The sequence below is a fragment of the Diospyros lotus genome, chromosome 6 (assembly GCF_014633365.1).
Source record: "Diospyros lotus cultivar Yz01 chromosome 6, ASM1463336v1, whole genome shotgun sequence".
Lineage (NCBI taxonomy): Eukaryota > Viridiplantae > Streptophyta > Magnoliopsida > Ericales > Ebenaceae > Diospyros > Diospyros lotus.
Window position 1 is genome coordinate 13,559,908 of NC_068343.1, and position 17,822 is coordinate 13,577,729.

A 17,822-nucleotide genomic window follows, 5' to 3' on the forward strand; every position below is an offset into this window, starting at 1 on the left:
GGCCCACTAACCCAAAGGAAAAGGAAACTGAGAATGTTTCCCTTAAGAAAAGCAGGAGAACGTTCAGAATTTTCAAAAGCTCTCTTGCTTCTCTCCAGTACAAATATTCTGCAAAATACAAGTAATAGAAAGCCAAAAATCCATCATACTAACATTACTTGTCCTCAAGCCAGTCACAATAGCCCTGCCGCCCTAGGGAATTGCTTCAAGAGATCGGGAAGGTAATCCCAGGTGTTGTTTTCAAGGTGGAGATTGGACCAACGTACTAACACCTTAGTGATTGGCACCCTTTGCTTGTAGATGACTCTTTTGTCTACTATGGCTATAGGCTCCACCACCTGTTAAGTAGATTGAATTGCTGGGGGTAGAGTAGAGCTTACTAGATTGTTGCCTGAATAAGGTTTGAGAAGTGACACATGGAACCCGGGGTATGTCAGACCCCTTCAGGAGCTGTAGTCGATGGGCCACCTGTCCCACATTGGCTATTACTTCATACGGGCCATAGTATTTGGGGCTCAGCTTAGTGACTGCCTTGGGGGATATAATCTTCAATTGGGCTTGCCTCAATTTTAGATACACCCTATCTCCCACCGAAAAAGATCTCTCACTCCTCTTTCTGTCTGCATACTGCTCCATTCGATTTTGGGCACTCGCTAGCTCCTTCTTTAAGGTATGCAGCATCTGCTGTCTTTGAGCCAAATAATTGTCCACAGTAGCTACCAAGGTATGGCTTCCTCCTAGTGGTAAGAGAGGAGGTTTGTATCTGTGGAGTGCTTCAAATGGTGTCGCTTCAAATGGTGTCATTTTCAGGGAAGAGTGTGGGGTGGTGTTGTACCACCATTGGGCTAAGGAGAGCCACTTATGCCACCTGGTAGGATGCACTAGGCTCACACGTACGTCTCGATGCACTGATTGGTCCTTTCAGTTTGCTCATCTATCTCTAGGCGATAGGAGGAAGACATGTGCAGCTGTGTTCCTTGGGACTTCATGAGCTTTTTCCAAAGTAGGCTTGTGAAAACTTCGTCCTAATCTGAAAACAAATAGGGTTTGATTGAAAAAATCCTTGGCATTATCAAACCTAAACCTCTTTATTTCTACCCTAAATTGGTTTTTGACCATGTTATAGAATATAGGAAACATTTTCCCTACCTCAGATTTTGTTATCAACAGATATAACCATACCACCCTTGTACAATCATCCACAAAAATAATAAACCATCGTGCCCCAGAAATATTGGAAACAATTGATGGTCCCTAAACATCACTATGGATTAGAGAGAAAGGTAGAGCGGTCTTTTTATTGGATGGAGGAAAAAAGACACCCTCTTGTGTTTAGCAAACTCACATACAACATAATGAAAATTTTTGATGTCTAGACCTTTAAATAAATCTGGAAACATCACCCTAAGAGTTAGGAAGGAAGGATGGCCAAGCCAATAATGGTGCAACCACAATTGGTCTTTGTTAGACTGACCCAAGCAAGACATAAGAGAAATTCTCTTTTTTGTCCTACTCACCCGATTCCTCAAGATAATAGAGTCCAGTCCCAACCCTAGCCCTAGCCCTAGCAAGCCCAATCATCCTCTTCATGCCCTGTTCTTATATCTCACACAAATTTGAATGAAAAACAACATTGCAATTAGTGTCCAAAATAAGTTTTTAAATAAAGATGAGGTTGCTAAATAATTTAGGAACATGAAAGACATTTTTAAGGGTTTCATTAAGAAGAACATCTCCTTGACCAGCGACAGTGGTCAAATATCCATCTGTCATTGTAATTTTTTTAGAGCTAGAACAAGGACTATAGGTGATAAAGAATTGGGAAAAATGAGTCGTGTGATCTGAGGCTCCAGAGTCCAGGATCCAAGAGTTTTGGTGAACTAGTTCTGAAGCATGCAAGGAAAAAAAAGGGAAAGAAGTACTTGTGAGAGCAAGAGAGCAGGTACCTTTCTCAACCTTCTTGTCAAGGGATCCCAAAAAATTCCTCAATCTTTCGATCTCAGCCCTGTTGAGCTCTAGTGCCTCTCTTTGTTCTTAATCCTTCTATTCAGGGAGTTGATGTATGCTGGCCATATACACCTAACCTTGCCCTACGTTTTTTGATGGTCCTCCTTTGGGTGGCCTTCCATGGAGCTTCTAACATTTCTCTATGGTGTGCCTAGGCTTTTTGCAGTAAGTACACCATAGAGAGTCTCTATCCATAGCCTTCTTCTCTTCTCTAGGCCCTTTGTTTTGATTTTAAGCCTTCATGGACACCAAGGCAGAGCTTTCCACCGAGGAAGTTTCTAACATAACTCCCCTTCTTCCTTCTTCTACATGTATTATGGAAATAACCTCATTCAAGGAAGGCAAATCCTCCTTACCGAGGATTTGTACCCTTACCGCATCAAAGTCTATGTTTAGGCCAACTAGGAAGTTATACCTCCTCTCCTTTTCTACGAATCTTTTTTGTAAGGCAGCATCCTCACTGCACTTCATCTTCAAGCATTGGTAATGGTCCAGCTCTTGCCATAGGGTCTACAATAGATTTGCATACTCCGTGATGGTCCTTGTACCTTGCTTGGTGGCTACCACTTTGGTCCTTATCTCATAGATCTATTATGCATCACGAACCTTGGAGTAGGTAAGCTTGATTGCCTCCCAAATGTCCTTGGCTATTGTTAAGAACATTATCGTATCACTGATCTCTAGAACCATAGAGTTCCATAACCAGGACATCAACAAGGAATCCTCCTCGTCCCATGCTACAAACGCTGGATCTTCCTCCTTAGGACCAGTCCACAATAAATTACTCAACTTCCCTTTTCCCTTTAGGAACATGCAAATCAATTGGGACCACTTCAAGTAGATCTTACCATTCAACCGGTAAGCTACTTGAAGGTTTTGTAACTCTCCCCCTGATCCCCGCTATTGGTTCTAGCAAATGGAATTTCCGTTGTGTTGCTAGAATCGACTGAGTTTGGTATAGGGTTTTGTGTATTAGACATACTATCTTGAAAAGAAGATTGATGTAGGCCACAATAGTCAAAAAAATCAGCAACTATAATCTTATGACTCTAAAAGACATAAAAGGGCTATCAATCTTATTCCCCTTTGAGGGGTTAGGTAAAAATATATACAAGACTTCCTACCAAATTAGGAAGTTTCTACGAACCAAAATAAGGAAGTTTCCAAATTTGACTTTGGAACTATATACTCTAGGATACAACAAATCATAGAAATATACAGCAACCTATCTTCTAGAAGATACATCTTTGGTTTAGGAAACCAATATCAATCACTGCCAATTAATCCTAATCACTGTTGATTGGATCTTGTCCGAGAATAACAACAAGATCGACTGCTTCCTCGTTGATAGATACGATGTGCTACCCAGGTCATCAATTGATCATCTAAAATTAGAGAAATGCCAATCAACTATGATCACCAAAATATACTTAGTTGATGGAGCTATCATAATTTAATAAGTAACAAATAAAGGGCAATGGATTTTTAAGCACTTATATGCATTTAATAAATGATAGCCATAAATCAACATTCAAAACAAAAATCTCCAACTTCTTCATACCAAATAATGATGCAATTAGCGATATGAGGCGCTCTTCCAACTCCTCTTTGTAGCGTTTTTTCTTGTTCTTTTTGTTCATTGGAATCTGGCAGGGGAAAAAATGAAAAGAAAGTGAAACACATTAAGATTAAAAATGACAAGAAAGTGAAACACGTTAAGATTATCAATTCTTTCAAAAGAATTGAAGTCCGTGAAATGTGTAAATAATAAGCCACTCGCTTCTTAACAAAGATCAAAAACTGTAAACATATCATATTTCAAAGAGCTTACCAACTAATGAACACCTAAAAGCAAAAAGAAAACCATCACAAGGATCGATGAAAACCAGCAATATCAGCAGAAGCAGTAAACGCATGTAGATAACCATTTTCCAATGCTCAAGCTGGCATTCAAGCTTTCTGACAAATTGGGAGCAAGCTTGAAGTCTTCTGAAGATGCTTATTGCGATGGGTGGTTGATCTCTCCTAGAACCTCAACAATACACTAACAAGGAACTGAAACCTTCTAATGAAAAAGAATAGGACAGAAGGGAACAAAGTCTCAAATAAGTTCTAACAAGGTAATGACTAGAAATGGGCTGTATACTTCAGTGGCAGCTCTGCAAATTAAAGAGACAGCATGAGGGCCTCCCTCCCTGTGATAAGTAGACACATAATACACAGGACTCATGATGATGTTTCTGTTGCCATTTAAATCATGATATGGTATTTGGACCTATTTTTTGAAACATCATTTACCTTTCACTGCCCTTCCCTTCCTTTTCTTTTTTTTTCAAAACAGGTTCCACATATTTGTTCTACTAGTAGTTCATTCTTTGCTTCTCAAAACCTCAAACCACATTGCCATAAGTCCCAGCTTTACAATTGCCAGAACAGTATCAAAAGGTTGCTTTTGGTGCCTTCCCACCAATTAAAATCCCAGGAATGTGATTCCTGGGAATCACTAATGTTGATGTCGGTATACAAGGTAAAGTATGGTTAAAATCTTGGAAAAGTAGAATTAACGTGTTTGGTATTTTAAATACTTTCCTAGGAAAGTATTCAAAAATTCCAAAAATACCCTTTTGACTTATGATATAAATTGTGTGCATAAAAGACATTTATTAAGTATTAATAATTTAAAATATTATATTTAAATAAATATGTATCAAAACAACATAATAACGAAAAATCAAAACAATGTAATAATATATTTATTGTTTGAAAATATATAATAACTAGAGAAATTAAACATCAATAAAAACATATTATATATACATGCAAAACATTACATATATACAAAACATATTTTTTATATATATGCAAAGCATCATATATATAACGCATATTATATATATACACACAAAACATTACATATATACAAAACATATTATATAAATATATATACACAAAGCAAGATCACAAAGCAGATTCGTGGAACAACCAAACAACTAGAGTCATGCAAACAAAACATAGCATATTATATATATCGCAAAAGGAGATTGGAGAAACAAATGGAGAGGAGAAGAGAAAGTGAAGAAACGGCGCAGAAGAGAAAATACGGAGAAGAATCATACCTGTATCGACCTCAACAAGTTGAGAGAAAATAAATTGGCTGAAGGTAGATCTGTCTGTGAGGGTTTTATATTGTTGGCTAAAGGTAGATCTGTCTTAAAAAATATATATCACATTCCCATCACTTGGGAAAGTAACTTTCCCAAGTCTGAAGGTGGGAATGTGATTCCCATGGGAAAACCACATTCCTGGGATCTCTAATATTGTAGAGAAAAAGAATACTTCTACTTTCTTAATTAATTCAGTATACACAAGTCCTCTTATAGAGGATAGGAACGACCCAAAAAGAAACTATACAAATTTAGAAACAATAGGAGTATTAGAAATGTTTGAATTTCTCGAGGACAAGAAATGTTTTAAGCAAGGGGAAATTTTAATGTACCTACAGTTATAGGAGTATTAGAGACTTGTACATTGTAAAATAGGCAGTTCAATAAGCTACTGTCAATTGTACTCTTATAGGAGTATTTGGGTTGCTATTGGCACATTTTCCAGAGGTGTGGATGAATATATAAATTGATCCCGCTCATTTTGGAGGCATCTATCAATACAATTAAGAACTCTGATCTATCCTGCCTCAATTCTCTCTCAATCCTTTCCACCGTTTTTTGTTCTTCTCTTTTCCCCCTGCATTTCTTCTCATTCCCCCCCCCAAAAAATTTCCTACCCAATTCTCACCGATTCGATAGAGAATTCCCTTGTTTCTAAGGGTCTGACAAACTTTTTGTTAGATTTATTACTGAGAAAATACAAATAATACATGTATATGTATAGTATAGTTATTCTGCATCACAGGCCAAAAGCTCAATATTTTTGTTACTACTACATCAAGGATACCATTCCCAGAAAACCCTAAAAATCGAAGGTCTCCTTACTGTGTAAATCCCTAATAACTTGGGTAGAGAGAGAGAGAGACAGGTTGAACCTTCTGTTTCAACATCAAAAATCAATAAATCCTAAACTTACCACTTATGGAACTTGTGACACTAATCTTCTTTAGTTTTGCACAAAAACCTCATAATTTGATGGGAAACTTGATGGTGCTGAGTTTTTTTTATATATAAATAATGAGACGGAGAAAACAACTAGGCACCAAAGTTGTAGCTAATATCCATGAATGTAAGCTTTTCCTCAATGACTCCAGCGATTCAGAAGTTCTCCACATGCAGAAAATAACAAAGAGAAAAGAAAGAAAACAGAAAATAATAATCATTCAAATTGCACGCTGGCTGTGGACAGGTCCTTCATCCTTTAAACCAATTGTTAAATCATTTGTCTTAGATTAGTTAAAAGGCTCGGGAGGGTATTTGTCAAGGATGTATTAGGAATTTCACTAGTTAGTTTTCTGTTAAGTTGGTTAGTAGAGTACCGGTTTTATCGCGATATCATCTTGTAATGTCCACCCCTTATGTATTATAAATAGGGGGTCGGGGCCTCATTGGGAGGCACGGGTTTTTCCTATCTTGGGCAAGAGAGAGAGGTCGAGATTGTGCTGTGTGTGAGAGAAAAGTAGAGTGCTTTGTAATCTCGGGAGTCTATATAGCCTGTGTGTGTAGGGCTGTGAGAGATCAGACAGCAGTGCATGTGATGTAATCGTCGATTGTGCTTTCAAGATAGTGGAGAAAGGCCAAAGGCAGTCTGGACATAGGTTCTTCATTTGAAGAACTGAACCAGGATAAATCCCGACTTTGTATGTGTGTATGTTTCTATTTCCATATTCTGTTTTCTTCGTTAGTGTGTGGGAATTTGTCTATTGATCGTGAGGATTGAGGGTTAGATTGAGTGCGGTGGACGACTGGGATTACACCAATATTTGGTAGAAATAACTTTCAAGCACTTGGCATGGTGTCAATTTCAGCATTCATGCTAACCAAATGGCCAAGGAGAGTCCTCATGCCCTCTGCATTCATATTTTGTGGAATAAGCCATATTTATTTCCTACCCAAGTTAACAAAATTTCTTGGTTAACCAAGCAAGAGTTCACGAAGTTACAGCCAACAGTAGAAATGCATAAGAAATGGCATTGATGAAGTAATCCCCCTAAACAAGAACTTCACTAATTCAGCATATAACTAAGAATTATACTTCTCTTTTTTCTGATATTGATATGTGCTTTTCAGTCATTTTTTATTCTTGAAACTTGATAAATCTGTCCAGCCATTTCTATTATCCACTATGAGCTAAACAAAACCCACTCGATTTCAAAGAACAGGAAAAGAGAAAGAGACCTGAACTTGCCTTACCCATGAAAGCAGGAAAGGCAGTCTTCAACCCCATCACATCCACAAATCGTTCACAGGCTGGTGGATAGTTCGTCATTGCAAAATCAAGAGCCCTAATTGCGGACCCATAACAGGATTTCTTCTGATTCATGATAATAATCATCAGCTCTACCCCTTCGGCCTTCACAAACCTCTCCTTGTTCTCCAACGGCATCAACAAACAACACAGACAGTCAAACAAGTTCTCCACCATCTCCTCCTCGTCCTGCGTCTTCGGGTCACGCGACTTGAACATCGCAACCGCCTGCAACATCACATCCACGCCATTCATCTGCCCCAGCCTCTTCTGGTTCCCCGGACTATTCTGCAGCAAAATGGCCAGTATCTCCGAGGCATACTGTTTGTTACTGTCGAACTCTCTAACCTTGATCTTACCCAGTAACCATCTCATCAATTTCGTCCTCTCGCACACCATCTCCGCCACCGCTGGCTTGACCTCGATCAAGTTCTCAATCGTCGCCAGCGTGTTGTACACTGCGGCCATCTCGTCGGGATCGGTCTCGGATAGCCTCAACAAGTTCTGAACAAGCAATTCAAGGACATTGTTTTCGATAAGCGCGTCGACGAGGACTTGAGCAGGCTCGTCGTTGTCCTCGAGCACGTCCTCGTCAGTCAAGTCCTGGAGCAAGCTGACGACGTCAATGGCGATGTCGGTGTTGTCGTGAGTCAGGAGGCCGAGAATAGACGGGATGGTGTTGAGATTGACGAGGTCCGGGTAGAGCTCCGGACCTCCGGCGAGGAGTTTAAGTTTAATGATCTCGTCGTGGAGCAAGATTTCGGAGTCGGCGAACTTCTCCGGCTGGTCGGGGTACTTGAGGCGGGCTTCAATGTTGTCCTTGAGGCGGCGTTCGAACGAGAGGACGAGCTTCTTTAGGACTTTAAGGTCGAGCACTTCGACGGCGTTCTGGGACCTCTCCACGGCCTCGAGGAGGGACAGATCAACGCCGTTGTCATTCCGACCGGTGAGCGGTTCTCCAAATGAGTCGTCATCCTCTTCGGCGGCGGTGGGGTAGTCCCGCTTCCGCTTGGGGGCGTGGTTCCGAGAGGTGGCGACTTCCATTGTGCTTGTTTGGCTGCAGAGAAGAATTCCCAAAACCCTAGGTCGGGTTGCGTTCAACGGGATGAGGATTGAGGAGAGTAATCGGGCTTATATACAATATTGCTTGTTCCTCACCTGATCCGATCAACGTTGATGGGGAATCGCTAATGGGAAGCGATGTGCTTACAATTTTTCTTGTACATTTACACAAATTTTGTATACGAATGAATACAGACGTTCGTTACAATGTTGGCCGTACGTATATATTTGTTCATATATTTTTACTAGCCTAGTATAAATAATATTAAAATTAAAATACAGTTATAATTTATATATATGTTATGTTATAATAATTTTATTTATATTAAACATTTTACAAAACTCAAATAACAAATAAACATATAAAATTTATAATGTTCACTAATAATACAAATCAAAATATAAGAACAAGAAAAAAATTATAAATACTAAACAAAAAATAAAAATTACAGTTATTGTATATTTGTAGAGATGGCAAATAGGCGGGGCAACCCATGAGCCAGGCCCGCTCAGTACTGTACCAGATGGGTCGGGCCAGCCCGCCCAGCAAAATAAGAGCTGTGCCAGGCCAGTGATATGTGGCCCGCGACGTGGTCCATCAAAATGGCCTGTGGGTCGGCCCATCAACTGGCCCGCTAAAATGGTCTGGCCTGACCCACAAAAAAATAAAAAATTATTTAAAAAATTATGTTTGTAATTAGTAATTATAAACATATTTCAAACATAATAATTAAAAATTATGTTGTAAACATAATTTTACTGTAATGTTTACTATACTTATAAACATATTTTAAAAAATATTAGTTACATTTGAGAAAAAAATAAAAAAAATATTTAAAAATTAAAAATAAATGGCTCATGCGCCGGCTTAGATAATCGACCCACAGGTCGGCCCAACCCGTTTTGACCCATTTATTAAGGGCCATAGGGCCGTGCCAAGCCCTACTTTCCATTTCCCTGGCCCAACCCATCTCCCTCGCAGGTCAAATTCAGCCCAGCCCACCAAATGGGTGGGCCAAGCGAGATGCGGGCTGGGCCAACCCACCCCGTCCATTTCCCATCTCTATATATTTGTTAACGTTTTATAATAAAAATAAATATTAAATTTATATAATAAAACACATCAGTAAATGCTTTACAATATGAATAAATTAAATTAAAAATTAAATATCAAATAATACATCCGATTGATAGTTTCTTTTCAAATAGATCACCTTCACTTTCTTTTTAAATAGTTCCAAACAAATAGTATCTTCCCTCTCAGACTACTTTTTTTAGATAACTCCATAACAAATCACCCTTACTCTCACTTTCTTTTTAAACAACTCCTAAAATACATTCGGTGCAATGGCAATGGAAAATAAGAGGCTTTGGAGATTTAGACACAATTAAATGGCAAAAGTATTAAAACTTTTACTTGTCACCACTGCCATTGACTACGACACATGAGTAAGAACAGTTTATAGATAATAATACATAGACAAAATACCAAATTAAGTAAGATGACATAATGTGAAAATTTGATACATGATAATTAATAATTTTTGATAAAATTAAAAATAAAATAGCATTTATTATTTTCTGGTGCCATGTATTCACCATTGATGTTGGGTTAAGTGGGCTTCTAGGTAAATTGGGTCTTGATAAATGATTTGTTTGGTTTTGGGTTTGAAGTTTTTAAGGTATATGAGGACAAATAATTACAAAAAAATTTATAGAATATATGATAATGATAATAATAATAATTTTATTTTTAACATAAAATAGTGACATTTTAAATTTGAAATCAAAAAATAGAGAAATCATCCTACATAAATTATGAGGGTTGTTTTTGTATTTATTTTTATTTTTATTTTATAAAGAAATTGTTTTTAGTTGTTTATAATTAAGAGCATCAACATGTAAATTTAATTTTTTATTAAAATCAATATCAAACAAATTCTCAATTAAAACTAAAGTTATATTACATAGAATAAATGTGAAAAGCAAAATCCAACATTAAAATTGTAAATTAAATATAAAAAAATTTAGTACCTCTGTGAATTATAGCCCAACTCATATGCATAAACATCTTCATTGTACATCAGTGTCATACTCATTCTCTTTGCTTCATCACTAACATATATCCACCATAAAATTTGAATTACGGTGTATTCAAATATCAGCTATATTACATGGAATAAAGGCAAAAAGCAAAATCTAACATTAAAATTATAAATTAAATACAAAAAAAATTAACACCTTTGTAAATCATAGCTCAACTCATCTACATGAACATCTTCATTGTACATCAATGTCATATTCATTCTCTTTGCTTCATCACTATTATATTCCATCATAAAATTTGAACTACGGTGTATTAAAATATTATGAAATTACACACAAAATTTGATTGATAGTTTACATACTATATTTAATTAATCTAATAAATATTAACATACACTATGATCTCTCAAATAACATTATAATAATTAATATATAGGACCAAAACAAAAATATTCCATCTCAATCCATCTTGGGACTACAAAATACACGAAATACATAAATATATATACACACAAACAAAATACATATATGTAGAGGCGATTCAACAGATATGGTGAGAAGGATGCGATCGAGCTTGAGGCGATGGCGGCGTGTAACACCCTAGACTTGGAAACAAATAATTAATTAGTGAGTTTATGATGATTTGTGTGATTATTGGTTAATCGTGAAATTGAGATGAATTAATCATGATTATTAAATAATTGTGGCTATGAGGATATTTATGAAAATAATGGGGAAGAAGGAAATAAATTAAATTAATAGGTTTTGGAATTTTAGGGAGTAAGTGAAATAATGGAAATAAGGGGTGTGTGGGTGTGTTGCGCAAATTCTGGAAAATTGGGGGCTGTAGCGTGAATTCCGAAAAAGAGGCCAAGATCACATTAAGTAAAATGGTAGGGACTAAATGGTTGAATGAGGCGGCTGGCACGGGCGGTCGCGAGCGCGCATGAGGGAGGCAGCGATCGCGGGTTCAAACACGCGGAAGGTCGTGCTTGCGTGCTGAAGAAAGGCTGATTTTTAATCAACCAAGGCGCCCCAAAACGACGTTGTTTTGGAGCGTCAAGGGGCACCCATGCACGCGGCCACTCACGCGGCCATGCGCGCCAACTACGCAGCCCCAGCCGTGCCGCGTGGATGGCTATGTGCCACCCACCCCCTCTCCCTTGCTGCCACGTGGCAGCATGTAGGAGGCCCTGGTAGCCAAATTTTTCACCTCCCTCGGCCGATTTCTTCTTCACCTGGCGCTTATAAATAGCGGTGTCTCATCGCTGTTAACGCATTGTAAGTTTTAACTCGCGGAAATGTTGCCTGTGTGTATACGCGAGGTATAAAATATTTTTAAATTTATTTAATAGTGCTAATTATAAGTCAATGACATGTTTAGCTAAATTAATTACTGATGTAGCGACGATAATTAAAATTGACTGCGCGTTTAATTAAATTATTTTATTTTACAATTGTATAGGAAATTGGGACGTGAAACCGACGCGAAGCAAGTGATTAATGCACGGTAAGGTTTAATATGGTTTTCGTGTAGATTTATTTTGGCATGGCTTGTATTAGACTGTGAGAGAAGTGTCTAGGCATGGGGCTGTAGATTTGGACCGTGTGAGTCTCGAGATGGGGTCCTAAATGAAATTTGTGGGGCCACCAAAATCCGAATCAAGGTGAGGTGGACAGGCCTACATGCATGATGCACTTCACATTATTATATAATTGTCATGCATTTTAATTTACTACAACTCATATTACCCTTACTGAGTCCCCGGGACTCACCTCTGTATTTTCCCACTAACCCAGCATGTGGCTCAGGATTCAAGAAAGGAAAGGCGGTGCTGATAGATGAGCTGCCAGTTGGCAACGACCATTAACCGTAGGGGTGTGGGTTAACCCCAAATGTTAATAATGTAATATAACTACTGTGTGTTAACTATGAGTGTCGATTATGGTTTAACCTAAAGTAAACTGGAATCAAGTTAAGGTTCCCACTATAAGTAAACCCAGTAGGGTAGGGAACTTGTACCTATCGGCTACGGCCAAAACCTAAGATATGCTTAATTATGTTTGGTGTTTGAAGTAATTTATTGGGTTTGTTGGTATTTGTTTGAAATTGGATTTATGCTCCAAGGGCCTAATCAGGTATGAGGCTTAGGTAAGTTTCCGTTGCCCTTGCAATTTACTCTCGAGCTCTTGTCCAGTCGAAGGTGGCCAAGCCTGGACCCCACTCAGGGCGTCCATATTATTTTAAAGTTTTATATTGACAGGAGCATAACCATCCTTCGAGCAAGTCGGGGTTGTAATGTAGGTTGTGGTGGCACCCGATAGTGGGGTCGGGGCGACACACGGCGTAGAGGCAACTTGAGGCACCAACGGCTTTGAGCAGCTTGAGGTCGCGATGGAGCTTCAGGCGGCGACGGCTTTGAGCAGCGAGGAACGTAATGGAGCTTCAAGTGACGGTGGATAGCTTCGGTTGGAGACGGGGATGGGTGACGATGGCTTTGAGCAGCGAGGAGTCACAATGAAGCTTGAGGTGATGGCGGACAACTTTGGTTGGAGATGGGGCCACGACGGCCGGTGGTGCGATAAGGAGGCCGATGATTGCGTGGGTGGGTGGGAGGAAGAGAGAGAGATAGGCAGTGAGTGAGCGAGTGGGGCGACTTGGTGGGTCTTTGAGAGAGGGAAAGTGTGAGGCAATGAGTAAATGAGGGGCGACTTGGTGGGTCTTTGAGAGAGGAAGAGTGTGAGGCAATGAGTAAATGAGTGGAAGAGGGAGAAAGAGAGAGGTAGTGAGGCATTGCGCCGAAGAGCTATCTCCATCAATCACATCATACATTAATTCTTATCTCCATCAATCAGTGCTATATATATTAATTAATATATATATTTAAGCCATTGATAGATGTTCAATGAGTGTTGGGCGGGAATTTAAATGTATCTCAGCTATTGATAAATATTCAAAATTAATCTCAGTCATTGATATAAAATGTGTCTCTGATACATTTGAGACATTTTCAAAAACCCTCTTGTTGCAATTTACTCTCGAGCTCTCATCCGGTTGAAGGTGGCTAAGCTTGGACCCCACTCAGGGCGTCCATATTATTTTAAAGTTTTATATTGACAGGAGCATAACCATCCTTCGAGCAGGTCGGGGTTGTAATGTAGGTTGTGGTGGCACCCGATAGTGGGGTCGGGGCGACACACGGCGTAAAGGCAACTTGAGGCACCAACGGCTTTGAGCAGCTTGAGGTCGCGATGGAGCTTCAGGCGGCAACGGCTTTGAGCAACGAGGAACGTAATGGAGCTTCAAGTGACGGTGGATAGCTTCGGCTGGAGACGGGGATGGGTGACGATGGCTTTGAGCAGCGAGGAGTCGCAATGAAGCTTGAGGTGATGGCGGACAACTTCGGTTGGAGATGGGGCCACGACGACCGGTGGCGCGATAAGGGGGCCGATGATTGCGCGGGTGGGTGGGAGGAAGAGAGAGAGAGGCAGTGAGTGAGCGAGTGGGGCGACTTGGTGGGTCTCTGAGAGAGGGAGAGTGTGAGGCAATGAGTAAATGAGTGGAAGAGGGAGAAAGAGAGAGGTAGTAAGTGAGGCATTGCGCCGAAGAGCTATCTCCATCAATCACATCATACATTAATTCTTATCTCCATCAATCAGTGCTATATATATTAATTAATATATATATTTAAGCCATTGATAGATGTTCAATGAGTGTTGGGCAGGAATTTAAATGTATCTCAGCTATTGATAAATATTCAAAATTAATCTCAGTCATTGATATAAAATATGTCTCTGATACATTTGAGACATTTTCAAAAACCCTATTGTCTTATTATATAGATGTTGTTTATGGTCATTTAAACTTTGTATTATTTTGATTATTTTTTTAACTTACATTTTCGATTCAATTTAATCTTTACACTTTAAATTTTTTTATGCGATAACTCAAATTTTTTATTATTTTAATTACATTTCTAAACTAGCATTTTTGAATTAATTTAATTCATATACTTTGAAATGAAAAGAGTGTGGTATGTATTTTGTTATTTTATTTTACTTTTTTATATAAAAATATTAAAATTAAATTGACTCAAAAATACAGATTCAGATGTGTATTTAAAATAACGAAAAGTTTACATTACCACATGAAAAAGATCAAAATATATAAATTAAATTGACTCAAAAATCAAGTTCAGTAGATGTAATCAAAACAATAAAAAATTTGAATAATTACACAAAAAATATATAAAAGTACAAAGGCAAAATATGAGTTTGGCCTTAAAATGTTCTTATTGGATACCTATATGCAATTTTCAATAAATTGGATGAAAGAAATGGATTTTGAATTTTTTAAATTTCATAATATAATTTAAAAACATACAATGCGACAAAAGTCAAAATAAAAATAGTTATTTGTCGAGGTACAAAAATATGTTCGGTTGTAACTAGGGGCGGAGCCATGATACTTAAGCATAGGGCAAACAACGATGATAAAAAATGTAAAAGTTAAAGTTATACAACAATTATCGGATAAAAAAAGTATCAAATCATGCATATATACATATATATCATGGATCTGTATTGAAAAAGTAAAAATAATTGTTAAAAATTCTAAAACTTACCTTTTTATAGATTGAGCCCATTTTCATGGTGAAAATACGATCAGATTCAAGATCAAACGATTATATTTTATAAAATTAATTATTTATAGATGTATTATTGAGAGAAAATAAAAATGAGAGAAATTGGGAAAATAACGTTTGGTCTTTCAAATTTTCGGCTGAGGGTGAAGAAGACCGTGGGTGGAGAAGGAAATAGATTAGTGTTGGATAAAATTTATAATAAATATAATTTTTTATAATTTTTAATTTTGTTTGAGTGGGGGAGGAGAGAGTTTAGTAAGAGACACTTAAAGTGAATGTAATATTTAACTTGGTTGAGAATAACTGCTTTCCAAATTCTCGATGAGAGTGGGGGGGGGGGGGGGGGGAATATATATTTAAAATAAATATAATATATATTCTTAATTTTGTCTGAGCTTGGGAGGCAATTACCCCCTTACACACACAATAAATCCGCCCATGGCTATGACATTTGTTATGAATGAATTATTTAAGTTTCTTAACTCAAAACTTCACTTCTCTAAAAGCGAATTCATAGCTAAATCAAGCAATTGAACAACTTGTTTGAATGCTATATGAGACATTTTGTGAGTGTCGACCAATGATTTCATATAAAATTTTTGGATATGTTAAAACTATTATATAATATGCAACAAAATGAATTTATTGAAATGAATGTTTTTCAAATAGCCAAAAACTACTAACACAAACCCTAAGACAACTTACAAGGTGAAGAGCCTAGAGTTTTTCATTTGACTACTTATTTGCAAGAGAAAATAGAAGAGACACAATCCTATATTGACAAAGCTTCCAAGACGATAAAAAAAAATTACTAACTAAAAACATAGATGCGCCATCTATAATGTAAAGGACATTATAATAATCAAGTTGATACAATAATTCAAAGCCTTCAATATGTCTCACGAAAAAGGTTAATTTGAAAATATGAAGGGCCTACCTAGTGATAACTAAGCAGGTAAAATTTTCTACAAGCTTTACTTATCACCTTAAATTCATCTAATATTCCATACATTGAAGCCTTATCAAAATGATGAGGATAACCCCAATAGACCGTGTCTAAGAGGGCACCCACAATTGTGACCAAGTCCTTTGATAAGGAAATGAAATAGATTATGGAAGATCGACCAAACTACCAATTAAAGGTTCCACAAAACACTTACATTTTGAAAATGATGGGGGATTGCAAAATTCAAAGCAAGTTAGAAGCAGAGAGTGATCTATGGCAATTATGGACATCATCTAGCACAAGTGTAGGTAAGCAATTAAGATATTACCAAATTAGGTAATAAGAGAATGTCTTAGCACACAGATGATGATAAAATGTTTACCATATGAACCTTAATATTTTAGATGTTTTGTATCTTTTAAAATGTTATGGAATGGACATTGATTGGTGAACCCCCTTACTACGACCTAAATTTAAGCCACAACTGAGGTTATCCTCTAATATGATTGTGGGTCTCACTAAAGAATAATACTCCTTAATGTAGTTCAGTTATATCAATGTTAATACTCATTTAATTCAACATTGGTTCCAACACGATGCCAAATCAATAAGACTGATTTATTATTGTTAGCAAATGAAATGTTTCATCAATAATACCAATAACAATGAACAATGAGTCTGTATTCACCATCACTATACAAATCAACCCTTACTTAGGGTATTAATTGTAGTCAAATGAATGCTATCTAACAATCTATTGTCCACATACCAATATTGTATTAGGAGTGTATCTAAGATGTATATACATAAAAAAAAGATTTTATTACAAGAATCTCAATGTTGATAGTCAAATCTACCCACCCAAGAATATTGGCAGAGGGAACACAAAAAAAATTGTTGTTGAAAAACAACAATTAAAATTTATTTGTTTCGGGAAAACTCAACAAAGAATCAATAAGGCCTGGCAAACAACAAAATCTACATTGCGAGCGTACCAATACAGGAGAAGTCAGATGAAGGATTCAATCCATTGTCCAAGAAAGTTGGTGTGATGCCAGATAATGGATTTAGGGTGTGAGGATTTAGGGTTGTGAGGATTTAGGAGGATCGGGAAAATCACATTGGAATAGTCGTGGCGCAGATGGAAAGGGTCCTACGAGACCGAAAACAGTTAGAAAATGCACGAGAATTTCTCCTCTGCGAACCCTCTGACACTTAAGTCATACAATGACATGGTGATGAGGTAGAAAACAATGCGCAATAATGCATAGAAAACTGCAACAAATTGTGTGTTGGATGCATGATGATGTGATCTCTAGAAGAACGCTTCCAGATATGGGAATGTGCTAAAAGAAAAGATCTCCCAAAGCCTCCTAAATTTTGGGGAAATGGCCATAAAATAAAGGGATTGATAGGTATTTAAATCCATCGGTCAGTGATAGGGACTTGTGACACGCATGTGCTGAAGTACAGTGCGCTTCCCCATGTAGGCGTAGCGTTTCTCTAGCCACAAGTTGTGTGTCCCAAGGCTAAGCTCGGAAAAGGCATTTAGGAGAAACCTCTCTCGTTGGGAAAGACTCCCTAGAAGAAAAAGAACCTGAAACGTGTGGGCTACATTGTTATGGGAAATATGAGGTAATGCAGTTGTTGTTGCAAAAAATACAACAATTAAATTTTATAACGTGGAGCTTGCTGAATGTGAG

General features: G+C 37.6%; 1 protein-coding gene across 8 annotated transcripts in view; it reads right to left on the reverse strand.

Annotated features, from left to right (window-relative positions):
• Positions 1–8,672, reverse strand: part of LOC127804306 (uncharacterized) — a 45,709-nt gene extending 37,037 nt beyond the window's left edge. For all 8 annotated transcript variants that reach the window (XM_052341160.1, XM_052341158.1, XM_052341157.1 and 5 more), the window contains exons 1-2: positions 7,360–8,672; positions 3,569–3,653 (exon numbers count right to left, since the gene is read on the reverse strand). In XM_052341160.1, coding sequence (XP_052197120.1) covers positions 3,569–3,653; positions 7,360–8,463 — 1,189 coding nt within the window. In that variant the 5' untranslated portion in view covers positions 8,464–8,672. The remainder of the gene's footprint in view (positions 1–3,568; positions 3,654–7,359) is intronic.
• Positions 8,673–17,822: the final 9,150 nt, after the last annotated feature.